General features: G+C 46.0%; 1 protein-coding gene across 1 annotated transcript; it reads right to left on the bottom strand.

Moving 5' to 3' along the window:
• On the bottom strand, positions 1-2,348 carry Tex51 (testis expressed 51). Its single transcript, XM_050134950.1, has 3 exons — positions 1,729-2,348; positions 1,565-1,639; positions 1-534 (listed from the first exon to the last, which is right to left on the bottom strand). Exons 1-3 carry the CDS (start codon positions 2,048-2,050, stop codon positions 383-385), a joined length of 549 nt encoding a protein of 182 aa, XP_049990907.1. The 5' UTR covers positions 2,051-2,348; the 3' UTR covers positions 1-382.
• Between the last annotated feature and the right edge of the window lie 12,931 nt (positions 2,349-15,279).

Raw genomic sequence — 15,279 nt, 5'->3', positions numbered from 1 at the left:
CCCATGAGTGGGACCGAGGCCACTGACCTTTGCAGAAGGTGGGGTCGTTGCAGAACAGGACGTGTGTCCGGCAGTCAGCACATATTGTGACTTCCGTTGGGGTACGCATGTCTGTGAGAGTGATGGACAAGAGCCTCAGATATGGCAGGGACTCTCATCCCTCCCTCCAACTCAGCTCTGGGCATACTCACCACAGGAATCATTGCAGGCTGCCCAGGAAAGTGAGATGGTGGAGAAACTGAGGCACTAGAGAGGCAGACAGAGCTGGGAGCAGTGGGGAGTGGGAGCAGGGCATGGGACTAGGGGACTCATGGAAAGAACCGAACCTGCGGGTAGGACAGAGCTCCTGGGGAGACCTTAGGAGGGGACTGCCCTTTGGCTTCTACAGTTCATGGGCAAAGGGTGATGGGTTGGGGAGAGGATAGGGACAACCCTGCCTCTTACCCCTCTGCTTCAGCTCCATGGACCTCTCCTTTAGCCTCTCAGCCAGAAGACCCTTCTGAACACGAAGCTCTTCCAGGAGTGCTGGCTTATCTGGGTGTAGCAGAAGGGAATAAAACTCACTGATAGAAAATATGTCTTTTGTGTACATGTCTACACATGTACGGCTGCGCACATACATGAGTGTGGGACCTGGAAATCAACCCTGGGTGTTATTCCTCAGGAATCACCCACCTTAGTTTTGAAACAGGGTGTCTTACTGGCCTGGGATTCTATTCTAGCTGTCAAGTGAGCCCCAGGGATGCCCGTGACTCTGCTTCCTCAGCACTGGGGTGATAGGCACAACCCCTATACATTTTTGTTAATGTGGGTTCTGGGAATTAAACTCAGGTCTTCATGCCTAAAAGGCAAATGATTGAGCCTTCTCTCTAGCTTTATTTTTAAAATGTGCATGTGTATGTGTGTGTGGGGGGGATAGAGATAGAGATTACTAGATGGAAAAATGGATAAGATGGATAGATAGATGATGGATGAATGGATGGACAGAGGCATAGTCTGTGTGTTCCTCCGAGTGCATGTCACAGCATTCACAGGGATGCCAGAGGAAGCCTTGGATGACAGTTCTCACTTCCATCTTATTTCTTGAGGCAGGGCTTCTCACTGTTTGCTGCGGTGTATACGCAGCTAGCTGACCCAGAAGCTTCTAGGGAATCTTTTGTCTCCACCTCCTACCTCCCTTTAAGAGCACTGGATTACAGACATGTGCTACCATGCCTAGCTTTACCAGGCTGGGCTCTGGGGATCTGAACTCCAGCCCTCATGTTGTGTGGTTAGCGATTTATCTACTGAACCATCTTCCCAGTCTCCCCTGACCCCCAGACTTGGTCTCCTGTATCCCAGACTGATCACTATGTAGCTGAGGATGATCTTGAATTTGTGGTCCTCTTGCCTTCACCTCATAAATACTAGAATTATAGGACAGTATCACCATAGAATGCACAGTGACACAGTGTGCTCTTCAAGGACGCTTCCCTGCCCACTACCAAAGTATCCTCCAGGGAACGCTGTTTAGGTCCTTGTAATCCACTTCAATCCCTGGGGTCCTGGGCATTGTTCTCCTCACCATCCCTCAGCTTCTTAATGGCGTTGTCTATGTGGGTGAAGAATATAGCTGTTTCCTCTTCCAAATGGTCTCGAGCTGAGAATGGGACATGGGACAGCAGGACATTGGGGACAGGATCAGGTCAGGGGAGAGGGTGCTCCCATCCCTGCCAAGCTGTGCCTCACCAAGATACCAGGGCATGAGTAAGGCGTTCTCCTCCAGGAAAAAGGAGTGTAGGCTCTGTGAGAGCTCCGTGGGCGGCCCTGGGCTTCCCCACAGCACCTGCAGGTCATAGTCCAGCAGGGCGGGCAGCTCTGGCCAGCACTGGAGGCAGTTCTTCCCATCGGCCACTGGTAGGAGGCAGATCAGCAAGACAGGCAACATCTTCTGGAGTCTACCCCATGTATTCACAGTCTCACATGGAACACGGTTGCCCTGGGAACAGCAGAACAAAGGCAAATTCCATGGACTTGACGGGTCAGCAGACATAAACTCAGGCAGAGGCATGAGTCATGAGGGAGGGAGAGCAGAGACTGGAGAAGTGATGTTACGTCAGCGTCAACGTTACATCGACAGCAGTTGATGGAAACAGAGGTGGAGACCCACATTGGAGCCCTGGGCTGAGCTCCCAAAGTCCAGTTGAAGAGTGGGAGGAATGAGAGTATGAGCAAAGTGGTCAAGACCATGATGGGGACACCCATGGAAACAGTTTACCTGAGCTAATGGGAGCTCACCAACTCCAGCCAGACAGGAAGGAACCAGCATAGGTCCAAACTAGTCCCTCTGAATGTGGGTGACAGTTGTATGGCTGGGGCTGACTGCAGGGCCACTGGCAGTGGCACCAGGTTTATCCCTACTGCTTGTACTGGCTTTATGGAACCCATTCTTTCCCAGCCTAGATACGGTAGGGAGGACTTTGGACCTTCCTCCAAAGCAATGTGCCTTACTCTCTCTGAGGAGGGATGGGGGTTGGGTATGGGGGGTTATGGAGGAAAGGGGAGGAGGGGAGGAAGTGAGAACTGGGATTGGCATGTAAAATGAAAAAAATATTGTTTGTTTTCTTAAATAAATAAATAAAAACATCAACATATGAATGAAACCACTCGGCAGTGAAAAGTCTGAGCTGAGTTGGGGGAAGGAACACTGAGACATATTGTCAATTTGGGTAAAAACTTTATTAAAAGAGTTATTAATGGCATTGCCATGCAGACAAACGGCAGCATGGCCAGTCTCAGGCCCAGGAGGTAAAGTGTCTCAGAGGAAGGGGGACGTTTAACAGCACAAGGAGAGGGAATCCTGGGATACAAATCTATGACTATGGAAATGCAAGGGAAGTAAAGAGGAGGGCCGCATGTCGATGAGGTACAGGCACTATACCGGAAGCATTGTGTGCCTCCCATGTCTCCCACCCCTTGCACTGGTTTTCTGGCAACCCTGATCTGGCAACTTCCTTGGGCAAGTGAAGATGGCTCCTGTCATCTGGGGTCTGGACACTGAAGAGTGTGTTTATATACTCATGGGAAGGCTCTCGGAAGCGTCTTTGTCATCTGCTCTACAGCAGCTGTAAGAAAGAGGAGGCTGCAGGCAAGCGTCGCCTGATAGGCCTGTAGCCTCAAACATACCAGAAACCCTTTCTCACCGAGCTACAAGTAACACGCTTGAGAAAAACCCATGCTACGGAAACGAGAGGGCGATACCTAAGTGACCTAGAAGGTTATTAGCGCCGTAACCCAGTGCTTTTTGAGCATGCCTCCTACCCAACCCACTAGCCACTCACATCCTCACGAGTGCTTTCCTTTCTTAATCAATCGCCTCGAATTCTGTTTTATCACATGTTCCTGGTGTAGTCCTTGGCCCCAGGACACAAGAACGTGAACCTCAGTGGGTGGTTTCCAAACTGAGATCCATCCCTGCACACACCACGTGAGCCTTAAATTAGCCTCTGGCCTCAGAATGGGTCACTGGTGTTTGGCAGGGAGGCTTCTCTGACGATTCATGTGTTAATGTGGACATGAGGATGGTGTTTCCAACGTAAAGTCTGAGAGGCCCACTCAAAACCGAAACTCTCCAATTCTGATGTCATGCCTCTCATTCTGAGTGCTGTCTCCTAAGAGTTCTCTGCTGAAGTTCAAATCAGATTGACAACTGCCTCATCTTTCATGTTGGCCTTTGCGGCCCTCCTACTTGCCCTCTGTGTCAGCCTCACTGTGGAAACAAAACGCTCGACAAAAGCAACTTAAGGAAGGAAGGAGTGATGTTGGCTCGCAGTTGGCGAGGATACAGTCTCTCACGGTGAGGATGGCATGATGCCCAGAGCTTGAGGCAGCTTTCACACTGCATCCACATCCAGGAAGCAGAATGTGGGTGCGGGACTCTCCTTTTAAATCAATCCAGGACCCCAGTTCGTTGACTGGTGCTGCCTACATTCAGGGTGGGTCTTCCCACATCTGTGACCCTGATGTAGAAAGGCCCTCACAGACATGCTTGGAGCTCTGCTTCCACGGTAACTCCCTTCAAGCACAGATTCCCTCAAGGATGAGTCTTCAGTCGTTGAGCAACTGTTGGGAGCCCTGCGGCCTGGTTTTGGACCAATATAAGAGTACTTGTCCAGCGGGTCTCCAGATGAGGTAAAGCCCAGCGGGACTGTCTCACTCGGCAAGGAACAGTGGGCGTCAGGACAGTGCAGACAACTGCTGGAACCACCCGCCTGCATGTTCTATTCTCTGGTAATATTGAGGAGTATCTTGGTGGTTTTAGTGTCATTTTGTGAATCATACATCAGACAGATGTGATCACTCCTGAAAATCCCATTTTTTTCTCAATATTTTCCCCAAAAATCTTTGGGAGCTGAAGCCTCTCAGGCTCCTTGTCTGAGGATGCCGGCTGTCACTCCAGACCCGGGAGCTGTGCTAACTCAGTGCTGACAGATCAGAGGCAGATCACCCCTATTTCTGTAAATATGTTTTGAATGAGACTGTTGTTCTTGAAAATGCTTGCCTATGTCAATCACCTTTTAGTTTTGTAAAGACAGAGTGTACCTGGCTTGATTTGGACAAGCCAGCAAAATAACAAGTGTTGTTTTGATTTAAAGATGTTTTGATGTTAAAGTTGAGAAAAAAACATATTTAACATACTTGTTTTTGCCAGAGGCTAACATTGGAGGATGGGAAAAACATGTTTGTTAGCATGGGAAAACATTCTTGTATGTTTGGTGTATAAATAAAGATGGCTGGAGTTTTTCCAGGTCAGCCACTTGTGTGAGACTCGTCTGGTGGTCATACCATTCATTTCTTCTGCTGACACCCTTTTCCCATCTCAGGACCTGGACCCAGGTTGCAGAGGGACCACAGCAAGCAACAGTTGCTAGAACTTAGTGGTTTGCAACATTTATTTATTATTATCTCCTAGCGTCTAAAAGTTTAGAACTGGCTGATCTGGGCTCTCGGCCCAAAGGTTCTCACTGGGCTAAATTTACCAAGCCCTCTGGAAGACCCGAGATTCTGTCAGATAATCATCTTTTGACTCCATTAGCAAGGCTTCACTCATGATTGATCAGACTCATTAGATTGAAATGACTTTGGGTCTTTGTGCTTGGCAGCAGCATCGTGGTGGCGTACGTGTCATAGTGGAGAAGCAACCACCTCACCTCATGGTGGCCAGGAAGAAAAAGAGAAAGCAATAGGAGAAAGAGACTAGAGTCCATCATCCTCTTCAGTGGAAATTCATGGTAGCTCAACTTTCTCCTAGTAGGCCCCACTTCCCAAAGGTAGCAAGTGCCTTCCCAAACTGCATCCTGATGAAGAACTAAGGCTTTAACAGTGGGCCCTGACCCAACTGTGGCAGTAGTTGAAGGGGTTGTGGCTGTTGGACTGGAGAGCGGGTGGGATGCTCTCAGCATCCAGAGATGATTTCAGTTCCCTGCCCATGGCTCCCTCCACAGCCTTTTAGCGGCCTTGAACTCATTGCTTGGGTGAAGGCTTCACTCCAGCCCCTGGCATCCATATATCCAAAGAGTTTGGAATGTTCAGGTGGAGGCTCCATTCCAAGCTCCTCCTTCCCCAGAGATGCTCAAGACCACTCCCACAGGGATTTAAACTGCCCCCCCCCTCCAGAGAACAAACACATTGGTCTCCTCAACTTCCCCTGGGGCCACTCAGGAATGCTGTGCTCAGAATAAACCTGGATTTATTGATCTGGTTTGATTGGCTTATTACATTGGCGGCTGTAGGTTTCCATTAGCCAGAATTTAAACTTAAAACTCATCCCTTCATGAAGGGAGATGTTTCTTTAAAAACGCCTGCCTAAGACAATCTGCTTTAGTTAACTCAAAGTTACACTATTTTTAGATCTTAGCCATGTCTTTAGACTCCCTCATCTTTGTTATAGCATAGATCTTTTTTTTTTTATTTTTTTATTTTTTTTTTTTATTTTCGAGACAGGGTTTCTCCGTAGCTTTTTGGTTACTGTCCTGGAACTAGCTCTTGTAGACCAGGCTGGCCTCGAACTCACAGAGATCTGCCTGCCTCTGCCTCCCGAGTGCTGGGATTAAAGGTGTGCGCCACCACCGCCTGGCCTAGCATAGATCTTCATTCCTAGTAAAACCCATCATGCAGTGCGACCTCACACCTGAGTGTTGGCTGATGGTCCTGTCTGGATCAGTTACTTGTTCAAAGAATTCAAATTTTTTGAAAAAAAAATAATGCAAATTAGCAAGGGGTTTTCTGAGTAAAAGGAAGGTGTGGAGACTTTATGCAGCAAGGTAGGGGCAGGCCCTCAGGGAGGTTTGTGCAAAAGCCCGGGGTCCCTTAACGTGTTTCCCCTTACAAAATGTCATCAATTATCTTTTTACTAGCTGAAGTGAAAACTTTTAAAAATAAACTTTAGTTCCTCTATGGCTCCTGGAGGAGGAGGAGTGGTTGCCAGGGACAACAGGGTCTTTTACTCTGATCAGCTCATTCACAGGCTTTGGTTATACATTCATTATGTATGACTTTCCCCATAATGCATTTGATTTTAATCATACGCATGCCCAATCATGCGTAGGTGTAGGAGGTTAAGGAGGGGATCGTATCTGAAAGTTCATTCTGGGGACACAAGTTATTTTACTGCATGTGTATCCGAAAGTCAGTGCAGGCTGGCTCAGCTCACTGCCTCTAGTTCCAGATTTTGTTTCAGGACGTGTTTGAGCACAGAGGGGGAGTTGCAAGAAAGATATTAGGACAGAGTGAACTGGTTGCTTTGTTTGGAAAGGATTGTGCGTATAACAGAAGTGTAAGTGGGGGCCGTGGGTTGCTAAGGTATCACATAAAACTTGAAGAGGATTTTACAGTGTTTGTATCACGGGAGGTGGACGGGGGTCAAAATACAAACCTTGAATGTTAGCAATGTCCGCAGCTTCTCCACCATTGTGTTAGGAAATTATGCCTCCCACTGCCTTTTAGCATGCAACTAAGCTTGTTGCAGGCATAGCTGCAATGTAGTTATGATTCTAGACACACAGTTTCCATAGACTCGGAGAAATCCTGAGCAAGAATCCCCCACTTTAGAGGCGCGGACAGGAGAGCCGAACAGAGGAGTGAACATGTTTAAGGTACATGATACATATGCATGTCAATGCCTTAACAGAACCGACTGTACAAGGACTGCATGCTAACAAAAACAAAAGACTCCCCCACTGAAGACACCAGCTCCAAGTGCTGCAGTGTCCTCAGCCGATTTCTCTTCCCACAAGTCACTAAAGAATGTGTAGTTCCGGTTCCGCCCTCAGATCTGATTCACTGGAATAGCTCACAGAACTCCAGAAAGCATCCTGTCACTCTGGTTCCATGGTAAAGGCAGGAATCAGGGACAGCCAAGTGAAGAGACACTGAAAGGAACAAAACGTCCAGGGTTCCAAACGTAATCCCATGTCCTGAGGGTGCATTTTTCTGATGTGTTAATGGAGACCACCATCCAGAAAGCTCACTGGAACCTTGGTGTTCAGGCTTCCCAGAGGCTTTGTTCTGTTGGTATGACTCACTGAAGCTGGTATGACTGACTGTAGAGGGTATGATTGGTTGCCATGGTTTGAACTCAATCTCCAGACTCAATGCCGTTTTTTATTGAAAAAAAAATTTCAGATAACATTTCAATCATGTTTCCCACATCCTCCAGATCCTCCAAGATCCCCTCCTTGCACACCCAACTTCTTTATATTCTTTCTCTCTCTCTCCTCTCTCTTTGTCTCTCTCCCTCTCTCAAAATAAACAACAGGAAAAAATAAATGCACAAAAACACAAAGGTAGAAATAAAAACAAAGACCAAAGACAAATAAGTTGAAAACAAAATTCCCAAACAAAGCAAAATGAAACAAAAGGTCTATAAAATTACCATTGAATTTGTGTTGGCCAGCTTCTCCTGGGCACGGGACCTGCCCTGAATTGTGGTTAAAATACCCGGTGAGATTCCACTGGAGAACACCGATTTTACTTTCGTCAGTGGGTATCTATTACAGAGAGCTTCTTGGTTACATGTGGGAACCCACATCCACTTACCCTGCTCGGTGCTGGCGCCCTCTGGCTTTACCCTGTGCAGGCTGTCTGGGAACTCATGGGCACATCCCTCTGTCGTGTCTGTAGGATATTCTCTACGCGGAGTCGCCGGCCACTTCTAGAACCCTTCTCTCTCGAATAGCTCCCTCAGCCTTGATGCTTCTGATGAAAGCATCTTATTTAGGACTGGGCGTTTCCCTCTGTCACCCTTTGCACGTTGTCCAGTTGTAGATGGGACACCAATAGCACAGGCTAAGAACAGCCATTAGTAAGTGGGATGCCATGAAACTGAAAAGCTTCTATATGGTCAAGGATGTTTTCATCTGGGCAAAGCAGCAGGCTACAAATGGGAAAAGATTACATACCCGACATGGGATTAATATTTAAAATATATAAAGAACTAGCAAAACTGGACATCAGGAAAACATAACTCATTTTAAAAGTGGGATACAGAACCAGCAGTCCATGCAACAATTCCCATAACCACAGCAACAATCAGTCCAGCATCCAGTGAGCTGTTCTTAATACTCCTGCAGTGAGTTCCTGAGCTAGAATCATCAGAGGTGAGTCCTGTCATGGCCTTGACAGCTTCAGTGGCATCCAGACTGTTGGCCTTACTCTAAAAATATATAAACTTTCAGAAGTGACATCAAATAAAATATTAGCACTAATACATGTATGAAGAATACATGTTCACAAGTGACATGATAATTATTAGGGTGCCATCATAAAGACCCTTCTAATAAGATATAAAGGGTGACTTTGATTCAATCTAAAGAACAAAGTGTACTTACCATCATTAATGTTTAACTTTCCCTTCCATACTTTAGGAGCATGTAAGGTGCTTGCCAATTTTCACAAATTAGTCTGAACTGAATTGCCAAACTACAACATAGGACCTGACTCTCCAACTCCATGTCATTGGATAGGTTCATCAACAACAGTAGAGCTAATCGCCACAGTTTCATTCAAGCTATACGGCTGCCATCTTAATTCTGAGCAGGAATATTTTTCTCTAGGGAAGCTGTAAGGGCTCCAATCAATGACATCTTCATGGGAGATATTAATAAGATCTCTCACTTTTGTATTGTTGCCAGTGTACCCAGTCACATTCCTCATTGGTAACCCAAGTCTCTCAGAACGACAGATTTATGAAACTAGTAGCATGATCTTCTGTCTTCTAAAAGCAGATGCACGAGGCAATAAAATTTATTATAAAAATCCCGGGCAGTTATGACTAACTGTAGATAGCCAAATTTGAAAATTTATGTTTAGACAATGAGTTCCATTACCTATAAAAATACCCTTACACTCCCACAGAATAATTTATAATTTCCTTACCCTCTTTCTCATGTTTAGCAGGTCCTCTGTGGTCATAAGGACCAGGTAGTGAAGAGGAATTCATTGACCAAAGCAGGAATATCCATATCTCCCCAAGTTACCCCTCTGTGAACTGGAGGATTGGGAAAATAAGCCCAGTAAGTATGATTAGTCCCTGTCACCTGTACAGTTACCACAAACAGCGTAGCGATGAACAAAGTTGTAGAATTCAAAGGCTTCCCCAGCCCTTTATCACTTTTCCTTTGTCACACAAAGTCTTAAACTGTCTGCAGGTGGGAGGATCAGCCATCCACTTCACAAGCTTTCTGTTATCCCCTCTTTCCAGGTCACAGAGGTCAGCAGCCAAAGCATCCAAGAGCCTTCTCTTGCTCATGTCGAATTTTCTCAATTTCAGTGTTATCCACAGCTGTTTGTCTCCTGCAGAGACATAAGCCTATCCTGGGCCCCACTGTAACACCTTTCCATTTTGATATCCAGTTGTCCTTGTAAGTACACGGGCTGACTCAGTTCAGCAGTTTTCCCCCCTCTGGTCCAATGCCTTTCACCAGCTCTTGTCCCTGCTTCATTAGTATTAAAATGTGAAGTTAGTAAAGCATTATGTAATCTACCCTCCAGGAATCTTCATATCTCCCTTCTCCTCACATCTCCTTTCTGTTTTATAAGCACCTCTTTTAGAGTGCAATTAGATAGTTCAACAATTGCTTGTCCTGTAGGATTATACGGTATTCCTGTAAGGCGTTTTATGTTACAATGTACAAAATATTGTTTCATTTTACTGGAAACATAAGTAAGGACACTATCACTTCCAATTTGTATCACTATGCCCATTTATAGCCATTGCCTTTAATAAATGTGTAATTACAGAGTTAGCCTTTTCACAACTCAAGGCAGATGCCCATTGAAGTCCAGAGTACATATCAAGAAAGCAGAAAATCTCCCTGAAGAAGCCAAATACTATATGATGACCCTCAGCCCTTTGGTTGGTAGACACTATGGTTTTGTTAGGTTAACACATTCAAAAAAGTTTTTGCCTATTAGCCGCGTGATCTTAGGTCTAACACAGAAAGCGGATGAGGAATTTAGGAGGTTAAAGATAGCTCAAGAGAAATTGTATTTAGACTCTGGATCAGCAACATTCTAAACTCCCCCCACACTTAAGCTGTATCAGTCATCAGCTGGGCTTTGCTGACACAGCTTCTTCCCATGAATCCTTGTTTGAAATGGCAAGGCAATGGGATCAGCCAAGATATTCACTGACAGATGAATGACTAAGGGCTATGTGGTACACACACACACACACACACACACACACACACACACACACACACACACAGAGAGAGAGAGAGAGAGAGAGAGAGAGAGAGAGAGAGAGAGAGAGAGAGAGATTTTAGTTATCTGTGAAGAAAAACAAAGATATAAAATTTGCAGGAAAGTGCCTGGAACTGTATAAATAATTATTGAAAATTTTGGAGAGCCCTGGTAGGGTTGTCACACAATACAGAAATTAGAGTCCCCTCTTAGGGTTCTTTAGTCTCATTAAGAAAAGAATTTAAGAACAGATATAAACAGGTACCCAAGGACAATTTCATACAGTTTAAAAGAAAACCCAGGGTGGCCAAACTAAATCTTTCAGGTGTCTAGACAGGAAGTCTAGGATGCCTAGAGAAAGGAAGGAAAAAAGTCACGCATTTGAGTTAAGCCTGCATGGAGTTCAGTCACAGAACAGACTAGCAGCCAAAATCCAGGGATGAGGGCTTCAGAGAATAAGGAGAGAAACCCCCCCATACCAGAAAAACAGTCTCCAGCCAGTATCTGGAAGCAAAAACCAGAAGGAAAAAGAAAAGGAAAAGTTAAACTTTTCAGAGCCAGGATTCAAAAGCTAGTGAACCCCCCAAAACAGCAAGGCAGCTCCTAGGGCCTGTGCTAGAGGCCAGGGAGTCTGGGGAGCAAAACCACAGTGTTTCAATACAGGGTAGCTATTCCTCCTATCTCTTATGCTTGCTTTAACATGAATCTGTGAAGCACGATTAATAAAAACTCAGAAACAGAAATTGGGGTTCAATCTGAAGGCCAGAAAAACAAAAAAGACCATCCACTGGCTCTTACCTCAACCTCAGTCCGAAAATGGTGATCCTGCCTCCAGGAAACCTCAGACTGAGACTGAGAGCTGCCTCCTCCTGTTTTATAATCCTCTCTAGTTCTGGGATCAAGGGTATGCACTGTTACTGCCTGGTTTCTATGGTAAGCTAGTGTGGTTACAAGGATTAAAGGTGTGTGTCATTGCTACCTGGTCTATAGGGCTCACCAGTGTGGCTGTTTTACTTTTTTGATCTTCAGGCAAGCTTTATTTATTAAAATACCAATGAAATGCCACTACAAATCTGCCTTCCCGTTCCTTCACCAGGTCAATGACAGTCCAACCGGGTCTCTACTGGGGCCAAAGACTTCATTTTCTTGGGCAGAAAGACAATTTCCCTAATGGCCTCAATGATGTAATAATGTTTGAAAGACAAATGCTGCCTATTCCCCCGCATATGCTTGTCCTAGCTTGTGGTTATTACCCATGTGCATTTATTTTGGCTAGGGACCAGAAAAGGGACCCAGGGAGATGGGGAAAGGCTTTAAGTGAGGGATATGGGAGGGTAATTGGGTGCTTGTGGCATGGAAATAGAAGGGGAGAGTGAGGTGGGGATGGGGAGGCAGTGGAGACAAAAGGAAGATCAACCACAGCTACGTGCAGACTCTGAGGGAGCCTGTTACCTTTGTTATGGGGAGCCGACCAAAGACGACCACTCAGGCACAGTTCATAGCCAATTGAAAGTCTTTATTCCAATTGGCTGGGACTACTCTCTGTAGTAAGAGACTGCATGTTCATTTCCTAGTCACCCAGACTTGAAATAATGACACAGAAACTATATTAAGTACAACACTGTTTGGCCAATAGCTTATGCATATTTTAATGAACTCTTACATATTAAATTAACGCATTTCTATTAATCTGTGAATCACCATGAGGTTGTGGCCTACCAGTAAGGTATGGCTAGCAGCTTGTGTCTTTCTCTTTCAGCAGCTACATGGTGTCTCCCTTACTCTGCCTACTTTCTCTATCTCTGTTCAGATTTCCTGGCTGTCTTTACTAAGCCAATGATTGAGACCTGGCTGGAGGTGGGTGGTCCTTGGACTTCCTACAGGGCAGGGAACCCTGATTGCTCTTTGGGCTGACGAGGGAGGGGGACTTGATTGGGGGAGGGGGAGGGAAATGGGAGGCGGTGGCGGGGAAAAGACAGAAATCTTTAAATAAATAAATAAATAAATAAATAAATAAATAAATAAAAAGAAATGGCTTCTTTAATAACCAATGGTAATGAAAAGTATTCATGGCGTGCAGAGGGGAATCCCACATCAATTTTTGATGGATATTGAATGACCCTTCCACAGTGATCAAATATCAGATATCCTACATATCAGATACTTACATCATGATTCATAGAAAAATTAGTTATGAAGTAGCAGCAAAAATAATGTTATGGTTGGGGTCGCTATAATACAAGGAACTGTATTAAAGGGTTGCAGTGTTAGGAAGGTTGAGAACAACTGATTTAGATAAAGGAACTTTCAATGGCAAAACCCACATCCTGGTATCTCACTCAGCAGTTGTGGGAGGATGTTTGTGCAAGCAAGCAGTTTAACAGAAGCTAAGGCTATGATATCTTGCCCTAGGGTTCTACAGTAGAGTTGGGTCAATTTCCATGTGATTCTCCATCAAGTGTAACAGCCCCCAGCCCTTAGCACAATGACTCCAGGCCATTACACTGTCTTCCATTTGTAGACAGTACCGTGTGTCAAAACAAAAACAACGTCCACGGTTCTGAAAAAGTCTCTAAATGAAATAGCCTTGCTTTTTGGCTTCTGTGGTTCTGCATTTGGCTAACTGTTTTTGCTAACTGAAGTATGTCAACCCAGGATTTCTCACCCTGAGAAAGGCTTGGTGCTGCCCTGGGATCCTGAACACAAACACTTGTATTCTCAGTCCTGTGACACTCTGTATGCTAATGGAAAAACAGGGCTGGGCAGATGGCTGGGCTGCCTAGGGCTTGCGGAGCAAATATAAGGACCTGAGCTCAGATCGCCAGCATGCAGGCAAAAAGCTGGGTGTGGTAGTGTGTATGTTATCCCCGTGCTGGAGAAAATGGGCAGTAGGGAGTCCCTTAGATGGCTCTGGTCAACTGGCCTAGCCAAATTGGCGAGCTTCTGTTTCAGTGAGAAATCTTGTCTCAAAAAATAAGGTTGGATGAATCTAAAAATAAGATTAAGTGCATCAGTAGCATCTTTTGACTGTCAGATGCCAATGTACACACACACACACACACATGCATTTTCATGCATGTATAAACACACACACACAAGAACACATACAAATATAGCACACAATACACAAACAAATGGGTAAACAAAAGTGCTTAGGCATTAGACACTGGAAGGCATTTGGGTGCTTGGTTCCCAGAATCACACTATGGTGGTCTGCAAACTGATTGTTTTATTCCACGTGACTCAGTTGAAAAGAGCTGCCCTCAAGGCTGTCGACTCTTCTCTGTTCCGTTCTCACTCTGCACTTGCGTTCATCTCAGTGCCCATTCATACGTGTGTTAACGAACTCAGTATCCGTACATATCACCCCTTTACCACTTTTCTTTTCCTATTGATTCTGATTATCAGCTCTCAAAAGTGAGTTTGCAGAGAGAGAGCTGTTTCCTCCCTCTTTTTCTCCTCTGGCCTGGTAAGAAGACAGTGCAAAGACGGGGACCGGACATTAGAGGGCGCGCGTCGCTCGTTCATCTAAACCAGCATGTCCTGAATCTGTCCTGCAATGCTAAACAAGCTAACAGTTCTTCAGTTTCTAGCTGCCCAGGTTTGGAAACTGAGGCCAGGACTATGGAAGTGGCTGGCCAAGAGTCACGGGAGAGTAAGGGGCTGAACAATGGCTATGGGGGAGTTTGTACATTGGAGAATACCTTCGGGATACCCAGAGAGGAGGGCGGTCAGGCACGGCAGCAGGTGCGAGACCTCTCTGTAAAGGGGAAGAAGAGAGGGAAACTTGAGCAATATCAAGCCTTTCTGTAGACCCTAGCTGGAGGAGACCGGCTGATCAGATGGGAGGACTCAATACTGGGGGTACATACTCCCTGCTCCTCTCTTCCCACCGTGGGAACAATGTTGTCCCCACATCTGGTAGGCCCTAAAGACCCCAGAGGCAGGTCCAAGGCTGCCAAATAGGAAAAGGGCACGCTTCTGAACTTTCTAAACCTTCCCAGCCGCGCCTACAGAGTTTCTGTACGGGCAGTTGGTGATGGGCACCAATTCAGGGTCAGGTCGACTGTCTTGAGTTTCCCTGCCTATGGGCCTGGCCCTCCTTGGAAATACCGGAGGCTGAGGACTGCAGCTTGGAGAGCAGAGGGAGTGCCTGCGGCCACCGGAGGGCGGGAGTGCGCGAGGGTGTGTGGGTAGGAGGACAGAGTGTATGGCACCTTGCCTTCTCCACTGCACCAACTGGTTGAGAAGGTGTCAAGGTGCTCTCCTCCCAGAAATCACTTTGTCTAGAGCCAACTGTCCTAACAGTGTGACCAGAATCGAGAATTCGAAGCAGCAAACCACTTGGTGTCTAGGAAAGCCAAGGATGGAACCTACCAAGGGTACTGCTGAATCCAGGTGGGATATGGACCTGGCTGAGAAGTCCCCAGTCTTGGTCTTAGGCAACCTTCATCTTCTTTTTTTTAAAAAAGTATTCGCTCATTTCTTCATGCATGTAGACGGTGTATTTGGGTCATACCCTTCTACTTCGCCTTTACTAGGGGAGCCTGCTCTTTC

Source organism: Alexandromys fortis, unplaced genomic scaffold (genome assembly GCF_014885135.2).
Source record: "Alexandromys fortis isolate MF-2015 unplaced genomic scaffold, M_Fortis_MF-2015_v1.1 scaffold_25, whole genome shotgun sequence".
NCBI lineage: Eukaryota > Metazoa > Chordata > Mammalia > Rodentia > Cricetidae > Alexandromys > Alexandromys fortis.
The sequence above is the reverse complement of the archived record's forward strand: the minus strand, read 5'-3'. Positions and strand labels throughout refer to the sequence as shown.